The sequence below is a fragment of the Callithrix jacchus genome, chromosome 13, assembly GCF_049354715.1.
Source record: "Callithrix jacchus isolate 240 chromosome 13, calJac240_pri, whole genome shotgun sequence".
Lineage (NCBI taxonomy): Eukaryota > Metazoa > Chordata > Mammalia > Primates > Cebidae > Callithrix > Callithrix jacchus.
Genome location: NC_133514.1, coordinates 78,728,846 through 78,748,385, shown reverse-complemented (window position 1 = coordinate 78,748,385; position 19,540 = coordinate 78,728,846). Strand labels below are relative to the sequence as shown.

Genomic DNA, 19,540 nt, shown 5'->3' with positions numbered 1-19,540 from the left:
TCACATACTCTACCTATTTTCCGTACAGTTTGCTTGCTTTTAAGTGGGCCTATTGTACTCTAGTACCTTGTATTACCATCTTATTATGAAGCAACTAGACATCTTATTAATATATTGCTGACAGGAGTGTAAATTGGTATAAACATTTTAGAAAATGTTTGGTAGCCCATGCTAATGCTATATAAATGCATAACCTATTCCTTTCTCTAGTACACAGCAAATAGTAATGGGCTCTTAAGTATTCCAAAAGACATGAACATGAATGTTCCAATAGCTTTATTTATAGTGGTCAAAAAGTAGAAATAATCCAAAGGTCTATCAATATATAAATAAATGATGGCATATTCATATTACAAACCACCATACTGCAGTAGAAAAGAATAAACTTCTGATATATATAAAAATAGGAATCTCAAAGACACAAAAAATGGTGGGGATCCACTATAAAAAGTTCAAAAAGAGACAAGAGGTCAATACAAAGGCTGTTAAAAGAGGTCAGTACAATGGCTACTTCTGGGGATAGAAGTACTGACTACAAAAAACATAAAGGACTTCAGGGGTGATGGGCTCATTCTATGTCTTTATTTCGCTGATGGTTACACAGGTATATACGTAGCAAATTTCAGTGAGCTGTACACTTAGGACTGTGTATTTTACTGTTTCAAGTTACACACAACTTAAATGTAAAAAGTTGAGTATGTGAATATTTTGGTAATAATAAAGTTTAAAAATCCCTTACTAATCCATTAAGATAAATGATTATCTTCCAATGCCTGAAATACACAGTGCTAATAATCAGTAGAAGCTTGAGGTATTATTTCTGTCAGCATTTAATTATCTTCTAAGTGGGGTAAGTAGTAACATAGTGATATAACATTTGCCTTAAGAACAATCAGCACTGAAGTGCAATATACCGAAAATTCAGAACATACTTTTCATTCACATACTTTCAGGACTACACTAAGTACTTACCCTTCTAACCTAACATCTGGTAAAGATCTGTTGAGTGCAATCATCTCACTTGCCATTAAATTGAACTGATTGATTTTAAACATCTCTTTCATCTTTTCTTGATCCTCTTTAGGAATGACGACTGGTTTCCCCATTTCTCCAGGACCTTCATGAGGCTTTTGTACTGGCTCTAGAACTAAGAATAGGAAGAAACTTAACATTAATTTCATAGCAATTGATTGATTCATCATTCTGTTTAATAACATTTGTGTTTGAACTGTGCCCTCAAGCAGACCCCTTTCTGAGCCTACCCTCTCCCAGGCTGTTAGCCCTTCCAAGGGGCTGTCTTGTCCTCCTCCTCCATACCAGTATCCTGACTCAAGACTTCCTGACCTTGCCCCACTTACCTGAGTCACTGCATGGTGTTGGCTTCCATCTCAAAAACTGCCACACTGACCTCCCTAAAGTTCAGCCTTCACTGTAAATATTCCTATAGCCTCCTAGAGTCCAACTTCTATAAGGTGTAATTGAGCCTAGTTTTCCAAACTTATCACTTGCTGGCCTTCTTCTCCTACCCCACAGTACTTCATCTTCCAGTTACCCACCGTCTGACTGGCAGCCTTCCTTCCAACATGCCTCACATTCTCCTGCTTCCATGCCTTTGCTCACAACCCCTATCCATTTCCATCTGTGCAACACCAAATCCCTATTTAGCTTTCCATGCCCAACTAAAATAGCTTCTCTTGCCTGTAGCTCTTCTGAGTCTCTCTACAGTGGTTACTTACTACTCTTGTTTATCGTATTATTTCATCCAGGGTTCCCTATGTCTCTAACCAATTGCTATCTCTCATTACAATAACTGTCAAACCTGTCTTATGTACCCCTCCCACTAGAATGAGAATTCTAATCAAAAGTAATGCTATCTCTTGATACAGACATAAAAAGACCAATGTGACTGCAGTACTTCCCAAACTTTGTTCCTTATGATATGCTTTTGAGATGTTAATAAATGTCTATGAAAAACAGCTTCTGGGATACATTAAATTTGGAAGATGCTGTGTTAAACTTCTCATCTAAAAGGGATGGCTAAAGAATGAGGTGAGGTCAAAAATGGGATGAAAATATATTTTATGCATTATTTATTTTTAAAATCTAAAGTTTTATTCTCTTGTAGATTGTTTTTAGGAATCCTCAAAACCTCTCTAAACAAAAATAGTGATATCAAGGCAGCAGAAAAGCCACCTCTCTTCAGTCAGGCTTCATCTGTGCAAAAACAGGACTAGCTGGTAAAGCTGACTTTAGAGTGATTAATTCAGACAGTGGTACAGAGCCGCCTACCAATACCAGAGAGTTGCAGGATATGAAACTATTCATTGTGTTCTCAATCATGTCCGGAATTTAAAAATCGATTTTAGAGAATGATGAAGAAAAAAACAGCGTGCATTAGTTTTCCCTGCTTTCAGAATAAACTGTGATTTTATAAAAAACATTAAAATAGTAGAAAATTAAAGTTATAGGAAACTCAAGTAACACAGTTTTTAAAAACAAGTCCTGCCTAATGTTTGCGCAGTAAGTAAGTTCCTTAAATATAAGGGTTGGTAGAATTTTTTTTAATTCTCAATGACAAAAATTATCAACAAGTATAATAAAAACTATAATACAAGTACAGAAGTATAATGTTCCATATAAAATAAGCCTTTAAAGCTTTAAAAGTCATAAATTGTAAAACTCATAGAGTGATTTCTACTTATCAGTCTCTGAAAATAAAAAAAATTCAACAGATTTTGGGACTGGTACATCAGGGGTCAAAAGGAAGGAGCAGAATTCTCAAAGTGACAAAGATCTTTTGTGGATGGCACAGATAAGAAAGAGTAGGTGGGAGACATCTAGTGGCCCTGATTATAAATATCCTCCTGTTACTCGTTCCCTATTTTAGTATAAAATGATGCTTTATAATCAAAATAGAAACATTTTCGTGCTGCCCAGTTTTTAAATGAAAAATATTAACATATACATACACCCATCTGTATTTTTGTTGGGGGAAAAAGATCCTCAATCTGATCAAGCCTCTAGACCTAATTCACAAGAAATACAGGGGGCAAAGGGGCATGACACACAATTAAAGGGATGCAAATCCTGACTGCGGGAAAGTGAAAAAGAGAAATACCTCAATTTCTTCTTCAACAACAAACAAAACAGGCGGAAGGGAGACAGAAAGAGGTTAACCATGCCGCAAAACTAGACAACTCCTGAAGCCAGAAGATGGGTATCTGAGAGTTAAAAAAAAAAAATTTTTTTTTTTTTGAGACAGAGTCTTGCTCTGTCCCCCATACTGTAGTGCACTGGCACAATCTTGGCTCACTGCAACCGTTGCCTCCCAGATTCAAGCAATTCTCCTACGTCAGCCTCTCAAGCAGCGGGGATTACAGGTGCACACCGCCATATCCGGCTAATTTTTGTATTTGCAGTAGAAACAGGGTTTCACCATGTTACCCAGGCTGGTCTTGGACTCCTGACTTCAGGTGATCCACCCTCCTCGGCCTCCCAAAGTGCTGGGATTACAGGTGTGAGCCACCGTGCCTGGCCATAATTTTCTATTCTCTCTACTTTTGTTTCTGTTTGAGGATTTCCATGGTGGAGGATGAGCATTAAAGAGGACTGGAGAAATTATTACTGTAAGTACTACAAAATATAAACTTAATTGTTTATTACATAAAAAAACTATATAACCAGAAACTGTTGGTCTTGAGATCTTAAAGAATCAGGCAAAAACTGTACAGCATATACAATCTTGCTGATGCACTATGTTGCAAATTTCAACACCTGGTATTTACTAATAATCTAAAAATCTAATATAGTGCCTGCATTATATACTGTAACCTACTGTTACATGTGAAATTTCAGAGCCACATTTAAAATTATCTTTAATCAAAAGTTATATGTCTACTGCACGATTTAGAGAATCTACCACAATACTCTATCAATAAGTAATTACAATATCCTACAGAATTAAATGGACTATTAAACTAATTGTCTTGGCAAATGGGCCTGTATGAAATGCATGTGGTTAGTGAATATATTTTTATTATTAATGCATTTACAGTATTAGAAAGCAATTAAAAAAAATGGTAGGTGGCTGGGCGCGGTGGCTCACGCCTGTAATCCCAGCACTTTGGGAGGCCGAGGCGGGTGGATCACGAGGTCAAGAGATCGAGACCATCCTGGTCAACATGGTGAAACCCCATCTCTACTAAAAATACAAAAAATTAGCCGGGCATAGTGGCGCGTGCCTGTAATCCCAGCTACTCAGGAGGCTGAGGCAGGAAAATTGCCTGAATGCAGGAGGCGGAGGTTGCGGTGAGCCGAGATAGTGCCATTGCACTCCAGCCTGGGTAACCAGAGCAAAACTCCATCTCAAAAAAAAAAAAAAAGGTAGGCATTAACTTTCCATGTACTCTACTGCCAATCTTCTACGTATATTAAAAGTTCGTTCTGTGAAAATTTTTAGAAAGAAACTGAAATTAGTTTGGATGCCACTTCATGAATGGAAGAAAACATATTTGTATAAAATTTTACATGCAGCTCATTTCTAAGAATCAAATCAATTTTGACAAGTGAGGGACAAAGGTGTTATTCCAAAGTATTATATGATAACAAACATATTTTATTATATACTTCAGTTAAGTTTCATTTACATAACACTGTAGACAAGTATCATGTTTTAGAAAAGGTATTTACCAATAAAACTACAGGTTCACTATGGCCCCCAAATAAGATTAACATATACAAACCACATGACATGCCTTTGAATACACTTGAAAGTATTTTTCACATTTCTTATGTGTGTTTCTCTCATGAAAGTAGAATAAAGAGGTATAAAGTTGTAAGACTCCTTTTTGGGGTAAATACACTAATAAAAGGCTAAAATAATTTCTCCCCAACGATTTTCTGATCTTACTATACCATTAACCATCTTTGCTGTCCTTATGCACTATATTTCACTATTTAAAAATGTTTCCTCCTATATTTTAACATCTCTGACACTGTGACGTGGCTCACAATGGTAACTGAAATGTTTTCACTTTTACAGTGGTATACAGAATATTCTATAAACAAAGGTATGTAAGATGCAACAAAATGCAGCATATTATCTGATTTTTTAAACATCAAAATATCATTTATAACTTAACTCACTGAAGTAACTTTCTGCTACTTCAACATCTTTGTCAATTTCCAGTTTCATGTTCAATTTACCTGTGCTGCATATATAAAAACCAACACTTAAAAATTTTTCACAAAGTTTCTTATAGCGTTTATTAGTAATATTTTAAAGTTTTTAATCATTGGAAGTTTTTTCTATAAACCATGTTCTCCAAGGCTTCCTAATGTTTAACAGTTGAAATAATTCGCAGCATAAGTACATGAAAAGTTCAATCATTAATGTTTTAATGATCTGAAAATGTAGTACTGACATGAAGAATCAATTATTACTTGAAACTGCATCTGTAAAAATCCTGAACACTCTATATAACACCCAAATCCATAAATTGAATAAATGAGCTAATTTGGGAAAGCAGAAGAGTAGTAAAAATATTCTTAGGCCATAACCCCCACTACCCTTATTCTCTCAAGGGAGCCCAATCTAACTCTAGCAACAGAAGAATTCTGCTATTTTCAGACAGCCTCAGGTATAAAATACAAGTATAGACCTATAAGACAACTACTCAGAAAAAAACAAACCCCTTTGGAATCACCGGAAGACTGACTACTAACCCTTGAGGCAGGCAAGTAACAATAGAAGAATCTTAGAAAACTCTTAAGTACAGCTATCAATAACAGTCTTACAAGATGCCTTCATAGCATTATCAAAAGGAAATCAATCCATTCTATTCAAACCTAGGAAACCTTTTTTCATAACATAGAGAATAGAATTTGCTAAATTTCACCAAAATCAGAGCTGTAAAGTAGAACGGTCAGAAATTAGGTGCTTCCAATACTGAAACAGTCACTCTGGATGTCATACTGCTCAATGTTTTTTGCTGTTGTTTTGGTTGTTTAGTTTCTTTGCTTTTCGGTTTTCAAATGCCATAAAAAAACAAAGATCTAGGAGGCCCTATGTGTCCTATCAAGGGAGACTTCGAGGTCATGGAATGTACATGCTAATTCCACTAAGAAACTTGGCATCCTTGGTGCCATCACCCATCCCCTCTCCCTGATCCTCTTTAGTAAAAAATCTCTTCAAAGCACCAATGCAATTTGCCACTAGCTGAACCTTATAACTCTGGGCTCTGAAAAGACTTAGGACCTCTCAGCAACCACTGCACTGAAACTTCATATCAAAGCAGATTTTTCACACTGTTGCTTATTAGCATCAACTGTGCTCTTCCCCAGTGATTTCTCCCTTTAAGACTACTATGGGCCTCAAAGATCATCTCCCCTTAGCTGTATTCTTCCCCTCCCACCTACTGCTCAGCACTTCTCTCATGCTCCCATTGCGGACGTCCTTCTTAGTTTGTCTCCTGAACACCCTGACACCCCTAGGCTATTGTAAAGCCTCTCCATTGTCTGGTCTCCATAACACACAGGCTTCATCTACAGACTTAAGTCTGGCTCTCCTCCATGTTAGGGACAAGCTGCCTCGGAAAACCCCTTCCACACAAGCTGACCCCTTCCCCCAGATTGCTCTGCAGCTGCATTCCTGAACCCCTACCTCGGTGTCACATCAAGGCTGCCAGACGTGCTACAATTAAGCAAAGCCTGATTACAGCCATCCGGGCAGCTGGAGGGAGGGCAGGGAAAACAAATGTTTGTTATCCATACTTGCAAATTCCTGTTTGACACATATCTGTAAAAAATCCTGGTTTCTCTTTTTTTAAAAACTGCCACCACAAAAGTCACAGAATGATGTATTGTAAGTCTACTGCAAATTGACAAACTATCTCTGTGCCTATTACCAGCAGATAAATTACCTCAGTCCTGAAACTTATGCCCCTCTCACTCCATATAAATCCCTCATTTTGTAAGCTCGGGGCTACGTCCTCTGATTGTTACGGATCAGCCCAGCAGGGTAATAAAACTTGCTTGCCTGACTTTGGGTCTATTCTTTCTTTTGGCCAACCTTACACTCCAGAGTCCATGAACCTCACAACTGTTTCTGGGAGAATGATTCGTTCTCCTTTCCTCCAGAGGCAATGATGCTATCTCCTACCTCCACACCGTTACTTTCAGACTACTACTCCTTTACTCCGTACTTTTGTACAAAACCCACTCCTTTTCTCTGAAACCGATGCCATTAGTGACTATCAAAATGATAATAACCTGAGAATGCTCTTTGAGGAGAATCCTTTTCCTCAAAGATATAAGAAATCCGTTTTGATACCACGCTGTCTCATCTGCTAAGAATTTGTTCTTTCAAGTATTCCTCCTTTCCCCTACAGTTTAAACCTCTTCCTCAACATATATAAATAATAATAAATACACAGAAAACCAACTTCAGCTCCATTTCTCTCTTGTAACTACTGTATACTACATGCTTCCCTTCATGCAGAAGCTTCCTAAAGAATAAGCTACATTCCTACTGTTTCTCTGGAATATTGAATCCAGAATACAATGACCATTCCCTGAAATGACACTTGCCAAGGTCATGAGAAGCCCCATCTTAGGTAAAATCTCTGAGCAAACACCACCCTTGATTAGGCTTCTATGACCCACTCCTTGGGGCTTTCATCATACTCTGACTTCCTAGGAAGACTTCTCTTCCTTCAGTGACCCTACAGGAGGGGTTCTCCAATAGGGAGTCTGTCTCTTTCAATTCTACACATAACGTGCACAGCCTCATTTATAGACAAGGCTTAAATTACCACATATTTTCTCCATCTCCACCATTCTCTACTGTAGAACATCTCTACCAGTACCTCAAAATTAAATACTCCAAACTCAGTCAGGGTGTGGTTGCTCACGCCTGTAATCCCAGCACTTTGGGAGGCCAAGGCAGGTGGATCACCTGCGGTCAGCATTTCCAGACCAGCCTGGCCAACATTGTGAAACCCTATCTCTGCAAAAAATACAAAAATTAGCTGGGTGTGGCAGTGTGTGACTGTAATCCCAGTTACTCAAGTGGCTGAGGCAGGAGAAATGCTTGAATCTAGGAGGCAGAGATTAGAGTGAGCTGAGATTGCACCATTGCACCTCAACCTAGGTGACAGAACTACATTCCATGTCAAAAATGAAAAAGAGAGAGAGAGAGAGATTCCACAATCAACTTCATCCATCCAACTTTTCATCAAAGCTGTTCTTCCTCTGAGGAACATCAATTCATCCAACCATCCAACCATGGAGACATGAAAGCCACCTTAGACTTTTTCTATTATTCCCTACATTCGATGGCTCCCAGGTTATGTAAATTCCACTACTTAAATACTTCTGTATATACTCATTTCCTCTCCACCTCCAGTGTCATTTTAGTGTTCGTTTCAAGCTTGTTTACAAATTTTCACAACAGTCTCACACTGATCTCTGCTACCTGCTTCATTCTCTTCCAGTCCACCAGTCACACGACCATGAAAGCATTCTTCCAGAAGTCCAGGTCCAATCAGGCCTTACTCCCTTGTTTAAAATGCTTCAACAGCATGCCACTGTCTACAGATGAAGTCCAAAATCCCTAGCATGCTATAAAAGGCCTTGTGTGACATGGCCTTTGCCACCTCCCAAGCTTCATCCTGTGCTCCTGTTCACTTATCGACTCTGTTCTCACTTGCTAATCTTGCATATCCTTCTTTCCTTTGCTTGGAAGGTCTTCCCCTATCCCAACAAACCTAAAAAACATCTGCTCAAGCTGATACTCAGCTGGAGCATAATTTCTTACTGTACCTTCTCAGACACCCCAGGGCATTCCTTCCTTTCTACTCTTGTCCACATTCTTAAGTGATGTTTCTTATACTAGTGTTTACTATTGTTATTTCTCTTTCATTAGACTGTGAGTTCCCTGAAGGGAGGAATTTTGTCTTATTTTTTTGTTCAACCGTGTATCAACAGCACCTAGTACCTTGCCCAGCACATAGAGAAGTCAAAAAACATTCAAGTGAATCTTCACATGCTACAGATTCTATTCTTTTTCACTGTCAAGCCTTTACATTTAAGATAGAACACCATGAGTTATTATAAATGGCAATGAATTAAAATAGGGTGAGGGGAAATTTATTCCATTCTATCTGGGAAAAGAATACTAGAGTTTCTGACTGGTGAATGGTATACCTGTTCTTTGATTTAAACACAGCATGGGTACAGCTCTAGCAACAGATAAAGGAGGCAACATTTTGTCACCCAACAAAGATACTAAACAGCAGAACTAGAAAGTAAATATTACGCAAAATAATGGACTGCCTTTGGATGAAAAATGTATCAAAACTTATGGAAAAGGTGAAATTTTAAGTTAGGAATTAGCCTAGGTATTATTAGAATTCAGTGCGAGCAACTGAGCCTAATTCTAGGCAGATTTCCCAAGAAGATATAAATAGAACAGTTATATAAGCCCACATATAACAATTACAATTAAGTTGGTACAGTTAACAATACAAATCAATCTTTTTTCTATTGTAAATTTTGGGGAACCAAAGTCCTTTCTCATTGTAAAAGTGCAAAAAGTTTAAATGTGGCTATATACTTAAACATGTTGAAACAGTGATTATTTATATATAATTCCCAAAAATAGTAGAACTGCCGTACAGCCATGTATTTTATAACTAATCACAGAGAGTTCAGAGCCTGGAACAACTGGATTACTGACTCTTGCAATGTAGTCATTTTCATTACGGTTAATTTTTTTAAAAAGGGCAATATTTATTTGTTGAATAAAAGGAGCTTAAAACTGAATCTTCCAATGTCCTCTGCCAAAAACATCAGTACTACTTACTACCTCCCTCCTTTATATTTGTATATGTTCTTTCTTTTCCATACCACATATTGCAATGATCTCACTGCAGCCCCTATTCTATTGCCTGATCTTTTCAAAAGTTCTTCCTAAAAGTGCTAACTGGAGCTATCCACAACATTAACAACAACAAAAACCTCTCCAGATCACATCTCTCTATAAAAATGTCTTCCCCTTAGGACTGAGATAGAAGGGCAGGAGTAATCTCTTTTGATACCTTATAAAGCAATTTTCATGCTCCACTCAGCATTTCGGCGTTAGACTAATCTTCTGTAAAATTTGATACTCCCAACTATGAGATATCCATGTTATTTAGTAAAACAAATAACTAAGTAACTTGTAGGAAATTAACTATGCTGAATATTGTACATAAAAGTCAAGTTTAGTAATTCTATACATGATACTTTAATGCTTTTAACTGTTGGAAGAACCCCCTGGAGAACTATAAATATGATCATCATATCTACTATAGGAAGCTAGGGACTCTTGTTAATCTAAAAAAAAGTTAAAATTTTATATTATCTAAATTAGTAAAAACTAGTGATATAGTGATTAAAACAGCTGTATTATAAAATGTCACTCACCATCCCCAGCAGGAAGTCCTCTCTCCTTTTTTTCATCACATTTGTTGCATTCACTGAAGTAAAGCAGCAGGAACATATCCAAGAGTACCCAAATCAAGGAGGTGGCTAGGACCACCTTGCAGTATGCAAATTTTCTCATGGCACTTTAAGTCAAATGCAAAATTTAAAAATATATATATATAAATATACAAAGATAATGAAAATTATTCCAATCCAGTTTCATCAGAAAACACGTTCATACCCTATAGAGAAAGAAAGAAAAAAAGATTAACTTAAAAATTCAGAACCTCAAAAGTGAATTATAAAATTAATTTAATATTATAAACATTAAATAATACGAATTAACTTCATTAAGAATAAAAAATTTCACTATGAAGACTATGTTTGAAAATCAGACTTGGAAAATATAAAATATATAGAGTATCAGGACTATATAAATAATTCCTACAAATCAGTATTCAACAATCCAATAGGAAAATAGGTAAAAGATATAAACAGGTACTTTGCAGAATGGAAACCTAAATAGCCAATAAACATGTGGAAACATTCTCAATTCCCTACAATTAGGAAATGCAAATTAAAACAACAGCTACCTACTATTTCACACTCATCAAATACCTGGGTCTTAACTACCTTTCACTCAATTGCTGTATTATATGTTAAGGCAAAAGCTAAGCTATTAATTACCACGGGGGTTTACGCAACTAGTGATTCCCACTGCATTTCAACTGTCTACATTCAGTACCCAGGCTCAAGAATTAATATAGTTCTCCTTATAGCCTGCACTACAGCAGCTTGCTGGGCTAACCCTCGTTCGTCTTTCACGCTGAATCCCATTCTAAAACCGCAACAGTCACCAATCATTCAGGAAACAGATTTGTGAAAAGCATAAGGGAAAAGAAAAGTGTATGTCATAAGATCTGACATCTAGTCTTGGCTCTGACAATAATTTTATACACTTCCCTGATTTTTGGTTTCTACTTCCCACCCTGCTACCTCCCTTTATTCTGTTACACCATCATGAAAAAATGACTAGAGGAACTGTTACCAATTTTGAAAAGTCATTTGGGATAGTTTGAGCATGGGTGTCTTGAGCACAGGGAATTTATCTTGGAACATGCTGAAGCAGCCTGAGGGACCTGAGAAAGGTAGAGAATCTCCCGCTCAGCAGCTGACTCTGAGGCTCAAAGCCTGTGTCACTGAAGACCAGGAGAGATAAAAACCAAGTGCGTTCCTATGAAGGGGAGCAAGGAAACAGTTTGCACTGTGTCCATGCTGAAAGCTAAAAATGCAGACGCCCTGGAAAGACCAGAGTGTGGGCAAAGGAGCAGCTTTTTACAAGGGCAACTTTATGCAACAAGTTCCATGGTGGCCAGAGGAGATGCACTTACTGAACAATTCAGGGCAGGCCTGTACTTAACCCATGAAATATATACAGCAGTTCTTGCCCACTTCACAAGGTTGCTAGAGAGCAACCTGAAAAAACACTAAGCGATACTTATAAAGTTATTATTTATGCTCATCTCTCTAGTGACTTTGATCTCTTGCCTATATTCGTCCTTTCACCAAACCACTACTCCTTGACTGCAAGATGAGAATAAGGATGCTACAAGATTAGAACAAGGATGCTACTTGACTGCAAGATGAGAACAAGGATGTTCTTACCTCAAAATCATGCTCACTCAATACCTGATACTGGGTCACCTGCAGTGAGCAACTACTGATAACCATGGTAACTGAAGTGAGGTGAGAACCTAAAGCATTACATCATGAAATAACAGTTCTCACCAGATAAACTATATATATATACATTTATATTTTGTGTTATTTCACATGAAAAGCTGCCTCTTTTGGTCACTGGCAAAGCAGTCTGATTGCTGGAGCAATATTTGAATTTCAAATGTGGTTTTATGGTCTCTAAAATCCTATTTTAAAAATATGCCTGCAGAATAGATAAATGTAAATATAACTTTGCATCTACTTCTACTTCAGTTTTCCAAGGGTGAACAATTAGCTTTAAAAATTGAAGGTGAAGTGCAGTGAAGGAGGACTGTTTGGAAGAAGACGGTTGTGTGGCACACCCTACATGGGGTGTGGGGAGAAAGGAAGATAAAGGAGAGGCAAAAATGATTCCCAGATTTAAGGCCAAGGTAACTAGATAGATGGATGATGGCAATACAACAATGAAAGGAAATACGAACTAAATCATGAGTTGAGTTAGTTCACCCTGAATGTGAGGGGCCTCATGTTGAGGTGTCAACAGGCAGTCAAGGGAGTAGCCGGGTCAGATGTGAAAACGCATCAGACGTTAAGCATACATACACAAGCAGCAGCTGGGGTCAGCAGAGCAGACAAGATGGCTGAGAAAGAAGGTAGAAAAAGAAGGTAGAGAGAAAAAAGGGGAAACCCATAACCTTCCACATATTGCAGAAAACAGACCCTTATGAGAAAAGCATGAGGAGAGAAGTCAGAGGAAGGCAGGAGTACGGATAAACAATGTAAGATCCTCTAGGAGGCTGAGATAATAAAGAAAGAATGTCCATAGGGTTTGGCTCTTAGGACAAGGCCACTGGTAATTTGGGGTTCCTATTACTTGTTCCCCACAAGGGAATGAGGTCATAGAAGGCTTGCTAATTTCTATAAGCTTCAGAGTAGACTCTTAGAAAATGTCTTCTAAATGAAGAAAAAAAGAAAAGGACAAAATGCCACAAGAGATGTTTCTTTGAGATTCATTTAAAACAGCATAACTGTATCAGGAAGAAATCTGGTGAAGAGTAAATAACATGTAAGGAACTTGATTTTTTTTTTTACTCTGTTGTTTATGTTCAAGAAAAAATAAAGCTACTTATATGTCTTTAGAAAATGGAAGATAAAGTTCCATGCATGCTGCATCCAATGTTTGCAACTGTCATCAAATATATAAGATGTAAAATAATGAAAAAACATTTATTTAAATATGGCAGATAATTTTTGTTTCTAAAGAGTTGTTTAAAAGATTGTTAATTTGCACTATACATTGCAGGTAAGATTCTAGTTTTCATATGTAAGTAAATAAACAATTATTATTTCAATTTGTTTAATGAAAGCTAGTACAATGTATTTAATGAAAGAATTGCTACATTTATTGCCACCATTATTGTAAAGTTATTCCTTATTCTCCATAATTAGCACCTTTTGTGTGTCCTCCACTGTCCTTGAAATGAAGGATACAATGAAAACCAAGTGCTTGTTCCAAAAGGCACACAAAGCTCAGTAGAAGAACAATCAGCAGGTGGGGAAGACAGTCAGAGCTGAAGAGAATTGTCCAACAACAAATTTTGGTCCTTTAAGAAATTATAGGACATCAAATCCTAAAATAATACAGTAAAAATGTCTTCAGACTTCATTATTTGATCCAAGAAATTTAAGGCAAATTTTATATTTTTTATACAGTATTTTTCATTAGTAGAAAAAATTAACATATTACAAAAACCAGACTTTTAAAATTATATTTCGAAGTTTTTTTCCTCAAGGTAAAGTGGTAGGGGTGTTTTCCTTATAAAAATAGTTATAGTGCAAAATTATTAATGCATTGTCACAAATCTTTTTTAGGTTCATAATGATAGCCATTAATAACTAATATTAACATGATCTCCTCATTCAAAAAGATTAGCCATAATCTAGGAGGCCTTGAAAAGGAATTTTACATTTGGCCCAGAGACCTTTAATAAGGTTTAGGAAACAAAAGAAGTTTAAAAAGTTTAAAAAATGAACATCCCACATTTTCCAGAGACTTAGTGTTGCCTTCACCTGAGCAATTTCCCACTCTTCCAGGAGGAGGAGACTGACAACAACATCTGGGAATCTTCAGCACAGCAAAAGCACTGTCTGTCACAACAGACAACATTATTGGTGACAACAGTGTACCAGTGAGTGCTTATCTTCGCACTAAGCCAAGCCCCGCTCTCTACAAAAGATCCACACATATATAGTCCCTTGTTATGGAGAAAGAATAGTTTTTTCAATAGTCCCAGAACAACTAGACATCCATATACAATAGAAACGCAAATACTGGCCCATTTCCTATATCACATACAAATATTAACTCAAATTTTTTAACGAGATCTGGAATAAAACATAGAATAAAATCTTTTGAGACCTTGGCTTAGATAAAGATTCCCTGGATAGAACAAAAAAGCACAAACCATTAAAAAAATAGACTTCCTAATTAATCTTCAAAAGACATCATTCTTCTTTTGAAGATATCTTCAAAAGAAGATATCTGTTTATGCTCAAGTGACAAACCTTTATTGATTAAATTAAAAATTCCAACTTTAAAAGAAAATAAAAAACAAGTCACAAATTTGGAAGAAAATATTTATAAATTACATATCTGATAAATAACTTGTATCCAGAATACATAAAAAAAAACTTTCAAGATACAATAAGAAAACAATCCCGTAAAATGGGCAAAAGGTCTGAACTGTCACTTCACCAAAAAAGCCAAACACTTTTTCAGATAGCAAATGAGGATATGAAAAGAAGTTCAACATCAAATTATAACCACAATGAAATATCACTATGAACAGATTAAAACAGCTAAAAGAAAAAAGAGAAATAACAAGTGCTGGAAAGGAATTGGAGCAACTGGAACTCTAATATATTGCCAGTGGGAATGTAAAATGGTACAGCCTCTCTCGAAAATAGTTTCTCTCCATAAGAATCTGTAATCTCTCCATAAGAATCTGAAAATAGTTTCTCTCCATAAGAATCTGTAATCTCATTCCTAGCTATTTATTCAGGAGAAAGGAAAACATATCTACACAGAGCCCTGTATGCAAATCTTTATAGCAGCTTACTTATAATCACTGATATCTGGAAACAATCCAAATGTCCATCATCTGAACAGATAAACAAATTGTGCTACATTTACATAATGAAACACCACCCAGCAACCAGCAATAAATCAGACCAGTGGCTACCAAAAGCTGAAAAAGGAGTAGGGGATTGCCCATAAATGAATCTGTGGCAATGAAAACATTCCATAACTTTCTTGGGGTGGTGATCATACAACTGTGTCCCCTGTACGAACTTATAAAACTGCCCTCAAATGATGAATTTTACTGTATATAAATTTAATCTCAATCAACTTAAAAATAAATATGGGGGACAAATAAAACAGATATATATGTGTTTTATATATATATATAAATATTTTATATATTTTTTATATAAATTTTTATATCCATTTTTTTATATATAAAAATTTTATATATAAAATTTTTTTTATATATAAAAATTTTATATATATATATATATAATTGGATTTCTTGTTTTTAAATAAATAAATAAATAAATATGGGGAAGGGATACCTCAAAGAAATAATGCCACTTTTACAAAGAGAGAAATTGTTTTATGTTTTCTCAATGACACATACCAGAATTCATTTGGGAAGTAACTAAAAGTTGTTTATTTTGTCTCAACCATAGTAGGTTAAAACCTTCTATTTGAAATACATTTAACTACTTATTTTTAAAGTTGTAAAATTAGAGTTAATATCAAAGTATAGTGATTAATTACAGATGATGCTTCTTGACTTATGATGGGGTTATGTACCAATAAACTCATCATAAGTTGAAAACATCTTAAGTCGAAAGTTGAAAATGCCTTTAATACAACTAACCAACAGAACATCATAGCTTAGCCTTGCCTATCTTAAATGTGCTCAGAACACTTGCATTAGCCTATGGTTGTGCAAAATCATCTAACAAAAAGCTTATTTTACAATAGTGTTGAATATCTTGTGCAATTTACTAAATACCATACATTACATATAAATTGTGCTGGTTTCACACTCTCGTAAAGTCAAAAATCTTAAGTTAAACCATCATAAGTCAGGGCCCATTTGCATATCATTAAACTTTTCATTCAATTCTTCTTCCTTTTTTTAAGAGACAGGGTCTCACTTTGTTACCCAGGTTGGTATTCAACTCCTAGTCTCAAGTGATCCACCTACCTTGGCCTCCCAAATTGCTGGGATTACAGGCGTATGCCACCACACCCAATTTTGATCCTATTCTTAATATCATGTCAAAATTTCCCAAAGATAAATCAGCATTTTCTAGGAACAAATGATTTTTCTCCTATCCCTCATATTTCTAACTAAAGCTCTCCAGAAATTTTGACAGAATCTCAGCTCCATAGTAACTTTCTGAGAAAATGAAGCTTCATTCTCTTTGATCCGAGCTTTACTCATCTCTCCTGAGAACACAGCATTCTCCCAGCCACCCAGAGCTAGGATCACTAGTTTTGCATCATCCTAACCAGTCAGAGGTATTATACATGAGACCCTTCGACAGATCTATTCATTTAATTAACAGCTAGAATTTCTGCCAGGAAAACTAAAAGACTTAAAAAGACAAGTGTTATCCCTTAATACAATAAAGAGAGACCAGATTATTTTATTAATTTGATATTCTATTTGCTCTATTTCTCAAACAGAACTATAATCAAACTGCATTCATTCACTTAATAATTCATTCAATCACCCAAAGAGTAAATGTAGAGAATGTGTCAAATGCAGGGAAAACAACGGTGAACAAAAGGCACATATTCCTTGAGTTTATGAAGTTCAGAGTTGGCTCCAGGGGAACAGACATTAATCAATCATATAAATGTGAAATTCCAATTGTGATAACTGCTTTGAAAGAAGGTACACAGCTCTACACATATCTATAATAGAGAGATTTGACTTTGTCAAAAAGACCTCCCTAACAAAGACATGGTTTGAGGGGAAAGTAAGCATTACAGTGAAGAGCAAAGGCTCTATAGCAGGAAGGAGTCCAACACTGAAAAACTAGGGAACTGAAAAAAAAAAAAAGAAAAGGAAACTGTGATGTGAGATGAAGCTGGAGATGACAAAAGTGGGAAGATTTAAGGGATATGATGGCACAAACTCAATCCTAGCTTGTACAATTAGATAGAGAATGGTGTCAATCATGGAAATGGGGACCAGCGAAAAAGGACCAATTTTTGGAGGGGAGGAGAAGATGGGAACGAACCTAAGTGTGATTTTGGATATGTTGAGTAGGAGGTGCCTTTGATACCTTCAGGGAGAGAGGCTACCATGGATGCTTGGATACAAACTCCAGGGTTCAAAGGAGAGGCCTGAGGTAAAGATATCCAGACAGAAGCCCTTGACTTACACTACTCTGTGAGGACAGACAGACTAAAAGAAACACACAAAATAATTTTTGTGTCATTTAATTTCCTCCCAGAGTGTGGGCTGGACTCAATGACTTGCTTCTAACCAACAGACTACGATGGAAGTGAAAACTGTGTCATTAAACACTCTATGGCCTCCTCTTAGCTCTCTCTCAGATCATACTCTGGGGAAAATCCGTGCCATGTCAGAAGGATGTGTTTAGCACTCCTATGGGGAGGTCCACATAGTAAGAAACTGAAGCCTCCTGCTTACAACCAACATTGGTGCCAGGCATGGAAGTGAGACCCTCTTGAAAGCAGACCCAGGCAAGCCTTCAGATGACAGCAGCTCCACCTGACATCTTGAATACAACCTCATGAAAAATCCTGAGCCAATACCCTGCAAAGCTGTTTGATACAGCTTGGCTCTGTGTCCCTACCCAAATCTCATGTTGAATTGTAATCCTCAGTACTGGGGAAGTGACCTAGGGAGACATAACTAGATCAAGGGGGCAGATATCCCCCTGGTTGTTCTCATGACAGTGAATGAATTCTTGGGAGATCTGATGGTTTAAAAGTGTGTGGCAGTTCCCCCAACTCTCTCTGCTGCTCCACCATGATAAGACATGCTTGCCTCCCCTTCACCTTCTGCCATGACTGCAAGTTTCCTGAAGCTCCTCGTCATGCTTCCGGTTAAGCCTGTGGAACTGAGTCAATTAAACCTCTTTTCTTCATAAATTACCCAGTCTCAGGTAGTTCTTTATAGTAGTGTAAAAACGAACTAATATACTGCTCTTCCATTCCTGACCCACAGAAACTATGAGATAACTGTTCATTACTTAAAGCCATTAAACTTATAGGTAATTCATTACTCAGCAACAGAAAATTTAAAGAGCAAACTAAGACTAGAAAGGAAATTCTTTAACCTACAATAAACATCATATTTAATGATGGAACTTCAGTTAAAACAAGGCAAGTTATGTATCCTCACTTCAATTTGACACTGTACTGAATGTCTAAGCAACAGACAAGAAAATGAATTAAGGATTGGGGGAAAAAAGAAAATTATCATCTGCAGATGGTATAATTTCTACACAGAAAATATTTAAGAATCCATAAACCATTAGAGCTAATTATTAATTTCATCAAGGTGGATAAATACAAGATGAACATATAACATCAGTCGTGCTCTTATATGGTAGTAATAACTAATTAGAATATATAAAATAAAGCAAACCACATTCAAAATAGCTATGAAAACCCAAAGGTATTTGGGAATCCATTTAACAAAACAGGTACAAGAGGTGAAGAAAACCGTGGAGCTTTACTGAAGGATATTAAAGAATAATTAATTAATGAATAGACATACCACATTCAGGGAAAAGGAATATCAGGTTCTTCCCAAAATTAATCTATAAACTCAATATAATTCTGATCAAAACACAAATGAGGCTTTGGGGACTGGACTTATTTATTCATTTACTTATTTATTTATTTTGAGACATAGTCTCACTCTGTCACCCACGATGGAGTGCAGTAATGTGATCCTGGCTCACTGCAACCTTTATCTCCTGGGTTCAAGCAATTCTCCTACCTTAACTTTCCAAGTAGCTGGGACTACAGGCCTGTGCCACCATGCCCTCCTAATTTTTGTATTTTTAGTAGAGACAGGGTTTCACCATGTTGGCCAGGCTGGTCTCTAACTCCTTACTTCAAGTGATGTGCATGCCTCAGCCTTCCAAAGTGCTGGGATTATTGGTGTGAGCCACCATGCCTGGCCTGGACTGGATTTTACTATAAAGCAGAAATACCTAAACCATGTGGTACCCTCAAGACAAATCCACACAAGTGTGAAAAACTAGAAAGACACTACTAGAAGAAAATTGGTACAAG

The 19,540-nt window shown here is 36.6% G+C and overlaps 1 protein-coding gene across 3 annotated transcripts in view; it reads right to left on the bottom strand.

Annotated features, from left to right (window-relative positions):
- The window catches only part of GALNT1 (polypeptide N-acetylgalactosaminyltransferase 1), a 133,104-nt gene that overhangs the window by 54,818 nt on the left and 58,746 nt on the right, over positions 1-19,540 (bottom strand). For all 3 annotated transcript variants that reach the window (XM_078347986.1, XM_002757165.6, XM_054244136.1), the window contains 2 exons: positions 10,465-10,706; positions 973-1,147 (listed from right to left, as the gene is read on the bottom strand). In XM_078347986.1, coding sequence (XP_078204112.1) covers positions 973-1,147; positions 10,465-10,603 — 314 coding nt within the window. In that variant the 5' untranslated portion in view covers positions 10,604-10,706. The remainder of the gene's footprint in view (positions 1-972; positions 1,148-10,464; positions 10,707-19,540) is intronic.